The sequence below is a fragment of the Orussus abietinus genome, unplaced genomic scaffold (genome assembly GCF_000612105.2).
Source record: "Orussus abietinus isolate OABI.00-Male unplaced genomic scaffold, Oabi_2.0 scaffold2, whole genome shotgun sequence".
Taxonomy (NCBI): domain Eukaryota; kingdom Metazoa; phylum Arthropoda; class Insecta; order Hymenoptera; family Orussidae; genus Orussus; species Orussus abietinus.
Window position 1 is genome coordinate 3,195,614 of NW_019396012.1, and position 14,560 is coordinate 3,210,173.

The 14,560-nt window shown below is 50.0% G+C and overlaps 1 protein-coding gene across 2 annotated transcripts in view; it reads right to left on the bottom strand.

Annotated features, from left to right (window-relative positions):
- Positions 1-4,281: 4,281 nt before the first annotated feature.
- Positions 4,282-14,560, bottom strand: part of LOC105700576 (T-lymphocyte activation antigen CD86) — a 203,889-nt gene continuing 193,610 nt past the window's right edge. Inside the window, exons 6-8 of one of the 2 annotated variants that reach the window (XR_002762407.1) lie at positions 13,082-13,250; positions 11,945-12,468; positions 4,282-11,868 (exon numbers count right to left, since the gene is read on the bottom strand). Coding sequence is in view for 1 of the 2 variants with exons in the window: in XM_012426537.1 (XP_012281960.1) it covers positions 12,377-12,468; positions 13,082-13,250 (261 nt within the window). In the remaining variant the exon portion in view is untranslated. Of the gene's footprint in view, positions 12,469-13,081; positions 13,251-14,560 lie in introns of both variants that reach the window. The other variant, XM_012426537.1, reaches the window with a different exon arrangement.

Here is a 14,560-nt window from a genome sequence, read left to right on the forward strand (position 1 = left end):
ACGTTCGTTGAGTTAAAACGGCAAGGAGAGGAATAAACTCGGGAGAGGCTCCCTAGGGCTTAATGGAGGCGGAGGGAGAGGGAAGAATGTGGAGAGAGACCGGGCAGAGGGGAGTATCATAGTTTCGGGAAACTTCCGGCGACGGAAAGTGGAGCGAAACGGAAGTGGAAGGGACGGGACAATCTGGCCACCTTTCCTTCCGAAAACTGATGTTTCGGATCAAAAAGTGGACTCGTGCCAGAATTCGAGTAGGCGGTTACTCCGTGATGGGCGATCCATTTCCCTTGGACTGACGCGTTCCGCGCGGTTCTCTCCGCGCGGGAAAATCGCGCCGATCGAGACGCTCGCCCCGAGCCTCGTGCCCCGGTAAAGCCGTAACCGGGAAGACGCTCTACCCCTGTTTTTGAATTTTTAATATCTGCTCGCAAGAGGGATTACGCGGAGAGGAAATGTGCCCTCCATTTGGGAATTTATTACTCCCTTTTTATTTCTCACGGCTCGAACTTTTAACGGCTGATGGAGAATTTATGTAAAGGAGGATATTTACGTGCGAGCGGCGGTTCCCTTTTGCTCGGGAATAAATAGGAGATCGCCTTGCGTGCGAATCGACGTTTAATCCGGCTCGAAATATTGGCAAGGTTTGCCTTACTTTTCCAGGATCCTCGACTTTACGAAGAATCCCTTCCCGATCTCTTTTCTTTATTCGATGATCGACCTTATTGCCACCTGAGCCGTGGACACCGGTTTCGCTATGCGCCCCAGTTATATAATTAATAATTAGGTTGCGGTATCATCTCTCGACTTGGGATTCTCAAGGAATCCTCGAAACTCTCCGAAACTTCCTTCCAGTCTTGAGGAGAATCTTCTCGTTTTCCCTTCTCGATATCGAAATTACTTGTAATATGCATCGTCCTTAAATCACGTCGACCTGTACTTGAATTGAATGCGAGGTTTAGCTTATTTTAGAACAACCCACGTGTTTTACCAAAGTCTAGAATGAACTTAATTTAATCTTAGAAAATGATCGAGCGAACAAATTAATACATTTTGATAAATCACCGTGACGTAGGTGGTGTCGAATCATTTCTCAGGCCTTAGACGAAATTTAATATCGTTCCAGATCCCGGCATATCATTTACGCTCCCATTTTTGCAACCCCCTCTTCGAGTCTCGGTGAAATCCCCCACCGGAAGTTTACGGGGAAGAAGAGGAAGCTCCATCGTTCCCTCGGTGTTATTAAATTCGAGCAACAACCGGAACTTCCCCGAAGAATATTGAAGGCGGTAGCATCTGTAACCCATTGGCGCGATACATGCACCCCCGAGGTGCACCTCGATGCACCTCTAATCCCCAGCAAGGCCCTCTTTGACAAGGTTTGTGCGTCTTTCAATAATGCATGGACACCTTGAGTCCGATTCATTGCGAATTGATTCTTGCCGAATTCGGGAAATGAAAATTTCCCAGCCAAAATTCAGGACCCCTGGAACCCTCTTTTTCCACTCATGGGAGATTAATGTTCCTTTTTGAAGTTTCGCGAAATTATTATAACCCCGCGGGGAAGGGAATGAATTTTTTTTTTTCCGGCGAAACAACGAGGCCGAGAATTTCCGGAATTGTGCGATTTTACGGGTACGCCGGGCGTTGCATCGTTGGCTCCCGAAGGGCCCCTCCAATGCCAGACCGAGTTGCATATCGAATACGGTTCGATATGCACCTCTCGGAATATTATCGAGCGGAAACGAATTCTCGGGGCTAATCCTCCATTTAGTCGGGCGTTCATTTCGGATGGGGAAAGGGCGCTCGCCGGGAATCGCGACCGAGGAGCCGTTCATCGAGACCGGCGATTAATCCGTCGACCTCTGCACCTGCACCTGCCCAACTTTCGCGTAACTGGGTTAAGCAACATGGCAAATTCGAGGTGAAATCGCGTGCCCGGGAGGCGGTGCACGTCTTCCGAGCAGGCAGCAGCTCCGGACAGGGGGTTTCCCTCCAGCAGCCCGAATCACGGGCTCGCGATTTCATCCCCCGGGGAGGGAGAAATTCCCCCCGGGAAAGAGGAACCGATTGCGCAATCAACGCCATAAATAACTAACCGAGGATTAATTCATCGAGCCCCTGGAAATTATTTATTGCCATTTTTGATCACGCGGGTGAAGTGAAACTTCTCGCGGGCAAGTTCATCCGGGAAAAGACGTAGCATCTAGATGATTTATTCAATTATTAATATCGATCGCGATATAAAAATGGAAAGGAAAGGAAATTCCATTTCAAAGGCGCGCGGTGGCCTTTTTCTATTCGTAATCCGCGATTAATTCGTGGCATTTCATTTTTTTTTTTTTTTTCAATAATACTAATTTACCGTTTCCTCGCGACGGATGGTAATCCACGTCGAAGAGCACCCCGTGTAACGAGACTCGGCGAGGTGAGCGGGGCGCAGGGGGTGGAGGGGCATTGCAGGGTAGCAGGTTGTTGCCGATGGAGGGGTGAGCTGCAGGTGGAGGGAGCGCCAGGGGTGGCTCGGGCCGAGAGGCCGCGGAAGGGTGGAAGAGAGAGACCGCGCGCGGGAGGACGCTACGGGAGGGACCGAGAGGGAGAGATTTGACCCTGCTTGTGCACCTGGATAGGAGGCTGTAATCAATACCACGAAAGCGCGCGCTGCGCCAGGCTCTCCCTCGTATATCCGCCACCTACGGCCGGAATATATAAGGGAGGACACCCCTCCCTCTCGTGCCCCTTCCCTCTCCTTCAGGGGGCCTCCTGACCCGACGCACCCTTCCTTTTGACCCTCTGACACTGTTTTCGTTTTCGGAATTACACCCCCCGGAATCTGGGCCGAGTGCGTGCACACTTGTCGCCATTATTCGAGGGGGCGAGCCTCGAGCACGCGTCATTCCGCGCAGCCGATATTGCTCCCATTCCGTGACGCACCCACGCGTGCATTTAAATCCATTTACCCGGACGTGGGTTTTATACGTCACATTCGGTGTTTCGATCGTTTCAACGGAGTCTTTACTTTAATTTCGGGGATATCAATAGAGACACAAGGTACTCCAATATGAGCGATGGGACTTGAAATTCTGACGATGTCGATCAATCGTCATTCGCGTCATTGTTGAGATTCTGCCCGAATTATGTACCGGGGTAGTCGAATGTCGGTGGGTCGTACTCATTTTAAATGCACTCGTAGTGGCCTGTTTAAATATTGCATTTCACGCGCAATGCCGGAAATAATACAATTAGCGGATTATCTCTAATTTTTCAATTTAATTTAATTCAATATCCTGCATCTCGTTATTAATATTATACACGTATTGCGGGGGAATATTTGTGTGGGACGAGAATTGGGGATAGGAAAGAAATTGCATCGGATGCGAGATGCAGGGATGCAAAAATCCTCGGTCCAGGGGGTTGCAGAAGTGGCCGAGTTCCAGGGGCCGTTGGTCCTTTCCCGAGGGTAAAACGGGCGCGTGTCGTGTCCAGGAGCGATTTTACGTCAGAATGCATCCGCCTCTCCGCGGCTTATTGTGCATGGTGCGTGCGATGCAGTTAAATGCATGGTTCCCGGGGCCCTCTCTCCAGGGGTTGTTCTGCCGGCGGAGATCTAATCTCGGAGTTAACGGCGAGAGGCTCATTAATAACAGTCAACCGGCTAGGGACGCGATTTAATTCGTCACGGCCTCCGTCACCGGAACGAAGCGTTTCCGCTCTTTTAATTCCGCCTGGTCGCCGTTTCGACAGCGCGGAACGGACGCCGGTCGGGGTGGACGTTGCGCCGATTTAAATGCATTTTACGTAATTCCGCGGTGCCCCGATAAGGAACTTCGATGTCCGACATCGAGCCATAAACGTTTACGGTGAATTGGAATTAATATACCGAGTCAAGTGGCCGTAACGCGGATTATTAATTAAATTCATTCAAAGGGGATGGGAAAGTGCCATCCGAGGGCTCAATAGTTCATGAAATTCTCTTTCAAACTGGGCATACCGAATCATTTCAAATTTTACAACGCGAATATGGAGGCTATAAGAAAGGTCCAGTCGCCCATGAAATTTCATTGTTTACAGAAAATTTTTTAAATGTCTAAATAAATTTTAAAGGAATTGGAATTTCATTTCATTTCATGTTTGGAGAAGTTTCATAAAGGAGACTTCTGACGCCACTTTCATGTCGCCTTAAGGGTATAGCTATGACTCACGTGGTCGCGCTGTCATCTTGGTCCCGCCGGAGGCGTCTGGGCTCTTCTGGGCCATCTTGGGTAATGACATATTTCCTTCCTCGGTTGATCATTTATTTATGAGTATAGTTACAATATACATAGTAGGCTAGACGAAACACTTAACGGTACATTAACCTATCTACACGCTAGGCGTGAAACGAAAGATAGGTCGGGGACAGAACGTATGTAGGAATGCGAGCCCGACGTGTGTATCGTGTGTGTGTGTGTTTCCGTGTGGTTGGGTGTCGCGAAGATGACTCCTCGCCTTGTTCGAGGACCCGACGACGGGGTGACGTGAAAAGCCACGACGAGTCGTCGGCGTCGCATACAAGTCCATGTATTATCAACAGCGTTAATGGCGTCGCGTCTCATGACCTTACATCGCTAGGACCCTTAATCATTAATTAGGTACTCATCCTCGCGCCTCGAGGATGACGTCGTCGAGTAGTATTTACAATGCGCTCGATTCCGCTGGACGACTCGCAACAGGGATGAAAGCGCACCCCCCGAAGACACCTCGAAGAGGTTGTCTCCCTTTTCGAAATTAGTCCGGCGGCGAGGGATCGTCCTTCCCTCTCCAGGAATCGTCCAGCCGGGAATCGAGATCGCGAGTCCGCGGTTCCCGTGCGAGCATCCGACCTTCTCAGGCGTTCGATTCCCGGACACCTCCAGGAAGGGTGCACGACATCGATTCCTGGAATTTTCCCAAGAAGAGGGGCCCCGATTTCGGCAGTCGCAGGAGAACCCATGTTCCGCAGCTGCCAAGTCTAGGGGAAAATACCCGGCACTTGGCGACGCTTTTCCCCCGGGACTGGGGATTTTCCTAGGGGAGGTTCCCACTCCGCCGCGACGGAGGACCAAGATATTTCGCCAGGAATAAATTTTGTGACTTCGTCGCACACATCCTGCGATCGGTTAATGCATTCGGTACCATGCGTATTTCCACCAGACTGTCCGCTCACCTCGCGTAAATTTCATTTTATTAAAACATGTATCGCGGGTCGATCACCGGTGATCGTGGCGGGGTAAACGGAAAGCTCGTTGACGGTTATGGCGTTTGAACGGGTCAACCCACCCCAGGATAATAGTATAAAATATTTTCTACCCCTTTTTGTTGAAGCCCATCCAGACGTCGCTTGATTTCTCCTGTCTGTCGCAGGTTTCCTTTTCCAGGGGCGAACGCCGATTCGCAGCCCGCCCTCTTTCCTCGTCGCCTCGTGAAGGTGTTCCCCACCCCGAAGACACCCTCCGTTCCGTGATCGTTTCCTCCCCGATAACGAGACCTCCGCCTAGATAGGGCGGCGGCCGCGGAATCGGGACGCGACAAATCGATCCAATAAATCCCCCGGGGGTGCGCACTAATTCCATCTCCCCTCGTAGTGTACATTTTTTGTCATTACCGTAACGCGACCGGCTCTTTTTTGCCCCGGGGTGATCCGCCACCCCCCCAGGTGCGCCTGCACCCCTGTCTGCCCACCATGGGGGCTGCAAACACACGCGTGAATTATGCATCCACCCCTTTTTTTTTTCCAAATTCGAAGGGGTGCATTCGAATGTAAATCGGGCTTTAAGGCCGGGCGTCGGCGTGGCGAAACTTCGCCTATTTATCATGCACCCATCGACGCAAAATTCACCCCCGTATATTTCAAATCACCCCCTGGAGGTCTTCGATTCGCCGACTCCCGGGCCGAGGGATCGCTTTAGTCGTAGAAATGGCGCTTTTAAAATCGGACTCGTGCTTCGTATCGGCTCGAGGGGAGCCTCCGCGAAACGGGGTGGAGGCACCCTCGGTAATTTGGCTAATGTCGGCTAACCTTGGCTCCAAAACCGAGAGGAATGGATTCGATTCGACCCCCTGCCGAGAACGATCGCCCTCCCTCCCTGTGTTTCGGTAAATTTAGACCCTTCTCCTCTAACCCCTCGGTCGAACGAAATCTTGACGTAACGAAACCCATTCGTATCGTTGATGAAGAAAAATCAATATTTATACACAATTATTGTTAGCAAAATGTAGGACCAAGTCTGCGCTTTGAAATGTCACCTAACATGGTCACAGGGTAGAAAGAGTATTTGCAAGCGAAGAGTCAAATTTTGAACGCTAAAAATCCCAGGTACTTGTTGGACGACCCGATACCCGAAGCATCGAGAAGTTACGCCAAGTTTCCACTTTGACTTTTTTCTCCACTCTTTCTTTGGAGAAGACTGCGAAATGCCATTTCTCCTTCGGTATCCGACGTATGCGACGCTATCTTCGAAGTCTATGTCCAGGTCGTCTTCGTCTCTCTCTCTCTCTCTCTCTCTCTTTCTGTCCTATCTCGAAGGATTTTTCCTTCTCGCGAAATCGGCGGGATTCCGAAGTACCGAGGTTCTTTCCTCGTGGCAGCAGCCGAGGTCCCAGTTCTCCCGGAGTCGCGAAACGGGGAGATACGGCCGGGTGGCGGCCCTCCGAGTGCACCCGCGACACGGCGAATTCACAATAATTGTACACTGACTAGATCGTACGTTACGGTTACATTAAAACGCGGTATACGGTAACATGGCGCAAGTACGTGTAATGCGTACGCCGCAAGTGGTACATTTAATCGTTACGCTCGATATCCCCTTTGCCCGCCGTTTTCCCATTTCCGCCATCTTCTTTCCTCCGTCGACTACCGTCCCGGTCTCGTTACATTATGTATATATTACACGCCGCCACTCTTTAGGTCTCGATATCCGTAATTATCCGTATATGTATATAATTATATAACTTGTATATTACACCCTAAGATCGTGCTCTCCGGTGTGCGGATCGCACCCCGCGTCTCGCGTCACGTCGTTCCGTTGGTCAGAGTGTTGGTTAGATATCGCGTATCGTGTAAAAAAGAAGCACGGTAAATAACGACAATCGCCACCGCGGATCTCGCCCTCTTGCCCCGTTACGCCCTCTCTCCTCTTCTTCTTCTTCTTTTTTTTTTTATTCAATATTGTCGAGAACAACTAAACAACTAAACCGCATTAAATACATATGTACATTCAAGAGGTGCGGGAGAGTCTCTCTAGTCGCGGTTCTTCTGCCACGGAGCCGCTCGAAGTCGAAGCCCTTCGGTGGATTTTGGATTTCGCTATTTCTTCCTTTCTTCTTTCACTTATTTTTTTTTTCGTTTTTTTCTTTCGCTTCGTCCTCGCCTCCCGAGAGCGATGCCTCATTTGTTTACCTAGTTATTTTATTATTCACCTTTTTTTTTCCGAGGAAAAAAAAAAACCGACACTGACCGGAGGGAGCGTTGTTCAGTCTTGCATCGCGCATTCGTCCTTTCGGTGGGAACGCGGATTCGCTTTGCGGATTTTTCTCTTGGTTTTTTTCTTGGTGAGTCTTTTTTTCGGTTTTCTCGATATCGCGTTCTGCCTTTCGCGGCGATGATGACTCGAAATGATCGTCCGATAATGCGCAGCTCGCGAGAGGGCGCGAAGATTAAGTCGTGCCTCAGGTGATACGGTACCCTACTTATCGTTAGTGTGTTAATCGTACAAATTAATGGACTCGAAGCTGCTTAGAATTAGTCTCGCTCCCGGAAACGAGGGGGATTCGCCTTAGGAATCCCCTAGGAAGAGAACTCGCGGCCGCGCATCGACTGGCTCGACTGATCAGAAACGCAGGAATTTCTTGAATTCCTCGAATTCCACGATCCTCGCCAGGGATGATTCCATCACCTGGAGGTCTTCCTTAATCCTCGAGATAAACGATACTTGCGGAGGTGAAGTCCCACGTCGATACGGAATATTTTTTAGAAAAGTCTAAATTGCAGCTCTGTCGGTGCGGTTTCATCGGATTGGCCAAAAAAGCGACACTTTATACATTCATTTCTAAATCCGAGGAAAATATGCAGAGAGGCGTCGCGAAGCTGCTTGATCGATGGGCATAGATCACAGATAGAGATGGAGAATGTGTCATCGAAGCTGGGATTCGATGAATAAAAATAAACGTTGAAATCGTTACGCGAGTGTCGCGGGGTTTTTTGGTCAATCCAATATCACTGGAGTTCATGTGTCGGGAGGGAAATCATTTTTTTTTCACGTATATCAAATTTTTAAAAAAATGTTTCGAGGTCCTCGGAACGCTTCAAAATATGAAACTTGTGACGTCGCACGATTTACACGTCGGGACGTCGTGCAAAGGGCGATTTCGGTTTTGCGGGTTTCCTGGGGGGTCGTTACGGCGCCTTTGCTTGGGAACGGAACTCGCGCTTCAAGTTTTAGTTTAACTGGCGATTGGGCCATCGAACTCGACCATTGGTCAAATCGAAACTCGAGGCCGATGTTAAGCGAAAACTATGCAGAGAGACTGGCCAGAGCTGCCTGTGTTCGTTGAAAAATTTGGACGAATAGCCTGGAGGGTTTTTCCGAAAAATTTGAAAGAATAACCTCGCGTATTTTTTTCGCAAAAATTTTCACGAACATTCCTGGTCTGCTTTTCGAGGATACCTCGCGAGGGAGGGAAACGGTGTTCATTAGGTCAGGGGTAATTTGGAATATTTTTTTCCTTATAGCAGTGAAGCATCGTCGATTCGGGGTAATTCATTTAATAGGCCGGGAGGTGTGACTCGGATGTGACACTTTCCATCGCGTTCCCATTCATGGGAGGCCACCGCGATCGTTAACAAGTGGGAGCGCTCGCGAGAGAGGAAATCGCGCGAGTACATAAAGGTCGTTAAATTTTTCCACGATGCACCCACCGACAGAGCGGGTGCGATGGCACGTATGCCCTGTAAAACGCACGTCTGACAGGCAGTAATGCCTGCGTCGTTGGACGCGGAAAAGTCGAGGGGCTCGAAGCGAGCCGGCATCGATACCGAATCTAAGATGCGAAATGTACGGAGGAACGGCGAAAGGGGAAAAGAATTAATGGGAAAAAGGGGCGCGGCGAGCCTCTCCTCCGCGGATCCTGAATTTCGATAAAAGGCGCAGGGTCGAGGAGTAAATGGAATTTTTCTCGGTTCGTTGGCTCGCTGGTTCCGCGTCCCGATATTCACCGTCAGCTCGGCCCCGCGTGCTGAAATAAATGACAGAACGTTGCCAGCAATTACTCCCGCCCAGATTCGGGGAGAAATTTCCTGCAGGGATTTCAGGAAATCCCCGGTGTGTATCGGCAGTCATCGAGGTCTCCGGAAATGGCGGCCGAATCGGGGGCCGCGTTCAATTTTCATTACGGTCATCGAATTACTCCTCGAAATGCGAGCCTAACCGGTTGGCGATTTTACGAAAGCCGAGTTTTACGCCTTCCTCATTGAAAATTCGCGGTTTTCATTTGGCCGGGTTTAATTTTCATTAACGGTCATCGAATTACTCCTCAAAATTCTAGCCGAACCAGCCAGCAATTTTACGAATTCGCGGATTTTACGCTCTACTTATTACAAATTCGCAGTACCCATCGGGCCACAATTATGCGTTCGTACATTTGCCTCGGGATGTTTATCAACGCGGGGCAACGATGAGTTTCCCCGAAACGTTGAAATTTCCTCCCAGGGAGTTAATTTTCTTCCCTTTTCCTCGATTTTCTCCCCGTAATTACGGAAATACGAGGGAAGGCTCAAGGCGCTCGCGGGTCTGCCGTATTCGACGAACGACGATTGGGAAATTAATGTGGAGAACGCGCTCGATTGACGTTGACATTTCTGGGCGACGGAAAATTGGCGGATTAGTTTCTAAATAAAGGCTATCACGGAGCTGGGAGAAATCCATCGGTTGGCGCTCGGGGACGTTTCATCTCTGCAGTGTTTGTAGCAGAAGTTCCGATTTCTGCACGAATCGAGTCAGTAATTACTGCACCGAGGGCTGGCAGTGCTCTCTCGGCAAATATCGGAACGCTGCCAAAACAGAGAGCGGAGGCTATTGAACATTCGCCGGCCAATCGCGCGTCATGCCATGTTTGTCGCGCCGAGGTTTTCCATTTTATTTATGATCCCGCGAATATGGAAAACAAGTTTACGCCCGCGAGTGCGTCGAGCACAAGTCCTCTGCAGCGGTTCCTGATTTTTTTTTTTCGTCCCGGCCATTCCTTTTACACCCAAAAGTAATTTTCTTCCCCGGCAAGGGGTGCGCGCCGCCATTTTGGAGACCGCGAACGCGGCCGTCGCGGCGCATAATCGACGTTTTGCGTCCAGTCGCGAGGGTGTGGCCTCGTTCAAAGTCACGAATACGACCCCCCAAGAGGACCGGAAACCTCCCTGAAAATCCCTAGCAAAGTTAAAAGCGAGTTAGCCGGCGAATTCCGATTCCTTTTGGCGCGGATACAGAGGGCGGAAAATATTTGCCCGAATGCACTCGGTCTGACATTCCGGATCGAGTTTCGGGGCCTCGAAAAGCGAGCCGAACAATAAACGAGGTAGAATGAAGAATCGAGACGGGGTAGAAACCGTCCTCCGGTCGTGTGGTGGGAGAAAGTTACCAAATACGTACTAGATACCCTAAATCCTCTCCCGTCAGCATTTAATTAATTTTTCGCGACACGTCATACTCTTCATTTCGTTGTTGTTATCCGTGACATATAACACTCCGTGTAAACACCTAATACTCGATGTCAGAAATTTTTACTGACAATAAAACACCTGGGGTACGATTTAACTATCACGCATTTGGCGACTTTCTCCTAATCTCTTTCCCGAGTGCTTTCGGATCCGCCATTTCGGTCCCGCGCGTCGAGGGTCCGCGAATCGGTACTCGTTGATACGGAAATCCGTCCTGGCTGGAGTCGATGCTCGCATTTTCTTTTAGCCTTTTACATTTTCAAGCGGTCACGAAGGTCCGTTCGTGCAAACGGCCCCGGCGAACGGGGCTAAAAAGCCCATGAAAATTCCTAGAAAGCCTCGCGAGGCGGCCCCGGAAATTGCGGCAAGACCGCGGGGGGGACGGCTGTTTATTTTCGGTGCGTGTCCCGCCGTTGATAAAGAACCGCTCGATATTCGTATGGGCATTGAATTAATGTTATTAAGGCTTCGGCTGGCACACAAACGCCGCCAGGACACCGGGAGATATAAAGCGCGACCGTGGAACTGGAACGCGGCGGCCGCCATCTTGCCGGCAATATGCCCCGTAATCGTCCGGGTTCTTTGGACCCGATTAATCATCGACCGTGTCGCCGTTCCCCCCTCGCCCCCTCCGCTTTTCGGCAGATTACTATCGCGTCTCGACACTCAGCCCACGGGGGATCGTTTTTTCGGAAAAACTGGAACTCCAGGAGATTCGGGACGCGCCGCGCGGCCTCCTTCGGCGGCCCCGAAAGTCGAACCGCTTCGGCAGATTCGCGCCAGCTCTGACGAATTTTTCCACCGCGTTTCCTCCGCAATACCTCCAGGACGCGTACGACCCACTGCATTAGAATAATCTTCCCATCGGGTGCATTTTTGCCGAGCAGGGCACGCGCAATTGCACAATGCCTCGGAGTCGGTGCGGCGCACTCTCTATCGGGGCCGCCATTGTTACGGTAATAAAGGGTTGCGCGTTCACGCGTCTCCGGCAAACAATGATGCGCCGATACCGGCGAAACTTCGACTTGCCGATAAAAGGGGGAAAAACGCGCCGGGAAATTTATCGGGGGATAATTTCCACCGTCCCTGGATACCCCTCCCTCGGTAGAAAAGTACCAACAACGAAATCCACGTGGTTTTCCTATAACCTACAAAAAAAAAAAAGGTTTAAAAATCCTCGCTCGGTGCAAAAAATTCCTCCTCAGTTAGATCTATATCTCTTACTTTCGGCAGCTCTTGGAAGATATGCGCGGTATTTGATTTTTTTTTTAATCTCTCGGGGGATTAACCACTCCCACAGGTTGATTTTAATTTTTCTTCTGGCGAGGGATTCAATTTCCACTCTTTTTCTTATTTTGGTTGAGTCCTGGTGCGCGTCCCTTCCACGTGGTTTTTGACAGCTCCGCGGTGTCGGTTGACGAAGCCGCCATTTAGAATGGATGCTCTTCTTCGACTCCTCTTTTTCGGGACTCCTCGTGGTCGCCGTGATTCGCGGCAACGTCCATTGTCTCGCCTAGACCCGCTACTTAAGTCTATACAGGATCACCGCCTCCTTTACAAAAAGTTCCTTTTCTTTTTTTTTTCTTCTTCCTTTTCTTCCGCGACACCGAATGGCGACTGAGAGATAGAAAGAGACGAGGCCCTCGCGTGACTTAACTAGTAGAGCAGTAGACACAGACAGAGCAGAAGCGAATAGAGCCTCGGCTGCTTGGCTTGGCCTCCGTGCTGCATTGCCGCGGGATACTCTCCTGAAACAAAGGACGACACTTAAATTTTCCGAAAAGGTTGCCGCCCGACGTCTTGGCGAAGCCCGGAACCGGGTAGCTTTCTTTACCCCGTTCTTCTGCCCCTTTTCCCTCTTGTCTCTAATTTCGTATGACCCCTTATCACGAGTCTCCACGATCTTTCGGTTCTTTAAGAACCAATTGCTTCTGATTTCATGCGATCAACAGCTACAAGGGACGTTAGTCCTTAAAATCGTGACAATTTTTCGGTGATGTCCAACGATTTCCAGCGATATTCTCCGATCCAAGACTAGGCAAAAAATTCTCAAAAATTCTGGACGACCATCACTCGTAATGGAGAACCCTCTACGTATCGCGCAATCCTCTCGTACGTGGAAAACCGTAATTACAGGGAAGAGCCACCTAGATCGCGTGACTCGACGAGTGCGCGCAATACCCGAGGTGTACCGACGATTACGTTTGCGCGAAATCGAGAGTTGCGATCTCTGGCGGGGCGTCTGAAATCGGTCGAGGTGTTACGAAAGGGTCATTTCATATGCATCGAAATGACATTTACACATTTTTTTTTTTTGACGAATCGGTGGATTCCAGGATCTTGGAATGACGATTTACTCACCGTTGAGTACGTGTACGGTGATCGATTTGGGCTGGGCGCTGCTGGGGTTGCAAGTGTAGCGACCCGAGTCCGAGGGCCTAGCCTGCTGCACGAGCAAGGAGCTGGTGGTGTTGTCGCCCTTCTCGGTCACCACCGACACTCCACCTCTGCTGGAGTCGAAATTAATTATCTGGAAGCAAAAGTCGACCAATGTTACCCTCAAGGTGGAAGGCATTCTTCGAGGGAACTTTAATCGACGCGAAAGCGCGAGAGGCACGTCCTCGCGATCTCGCGGGCTTCGTATCGAGGAAGGCTCTTATCGATGGGAAAGGGCGTTTTCAATTTTCCAGGATCTCTGGGATAATTTGGAAAGGATCCTTGGGATTAATTTTCCTCTTTGGCTCGCTTCCCTTGATAAGAAATAATATTCAGCCTCGTAATCGGCCGCCTCCCTGCCCTACGAATTTCCGAGAGCATTTGCACTTCCGAGGGTGCAACCCCGAATGAGGTAACATTAACGTCCCGTTTGTAAATTTTCGAGGCTCTCGTCCGAAAATGGCGAACAGGTCGGACGCGCCATCGAGGAGCGATTTAAAAGACATCTATGAAATTTCAATTTAAAAAAGGATTTGTTCTTTCACATCTTATTAATCGCGCGACGAAACATCGAGGAAGGGGATGAAATCGAGTTAGCTCATAATGGCTCGTTTAGCTGGACTCGCGGACGGAAACCGGAAATCCCTCGGGAATCCTCCCTTTCTGCAGTCGTAATTCGACGGCGGTCGCGGTTTCCGTGAGTCGCGTGGGAAAAAATTAGCATACGCGTCGTAACGCGGGATTTCAGGTCGGGGTTCGTGGGACGACCTCGGCTCGCGTAATCCCTCGGGATGGTTCGACGTTTCCGGGAGAGATCCCGGGATCTCGTCTCAAACGGCGACACTTTTCTCGTAACGTCCCCTCGTAACGTATAATTCATATCGGTGTTCCCGCTAAGGGTCGGGAGTTAAAAGAAAAATTCAAGGGAGTCTCATAAGTCCCTCGGGATCTTTCCTCAAGACCTATAAAAACGGACAAAACGGTGCTATAATTATTCAATAATTATCCGAGCGCTGGAGTTGCATAAGTATGGTTTCCCTTTTAGGGACTGTTTCGCGATTACCGTTCCTTAATTCGATCCTTTCTGACCTCTCTTTTCCTAATTCATTAATTCTGGGATTAGTCCCAATTTCCGGGATGAGTCTTCGACCGACCTCGTTAGAATTACGACACCCTCTTCCGGAAAGGAGATTAATAAATAAATGAGAGCATCCAGGAGCTTTTACTCTCGCATTCGGAAAGACGCCTCGAATTCGTCGCCGAGGCGAATCTCGAGTTTCTCCCGACCGATTTCAAGTTCCCTCCACCCCTTGTTTGTCGGGAGGCCGGCTTATGCAAGAAGCCGATGCAAGGAGCAGACTGCAGTCGGATGCAGTCGGCCATCGGCCAGATTAATCGCCTATC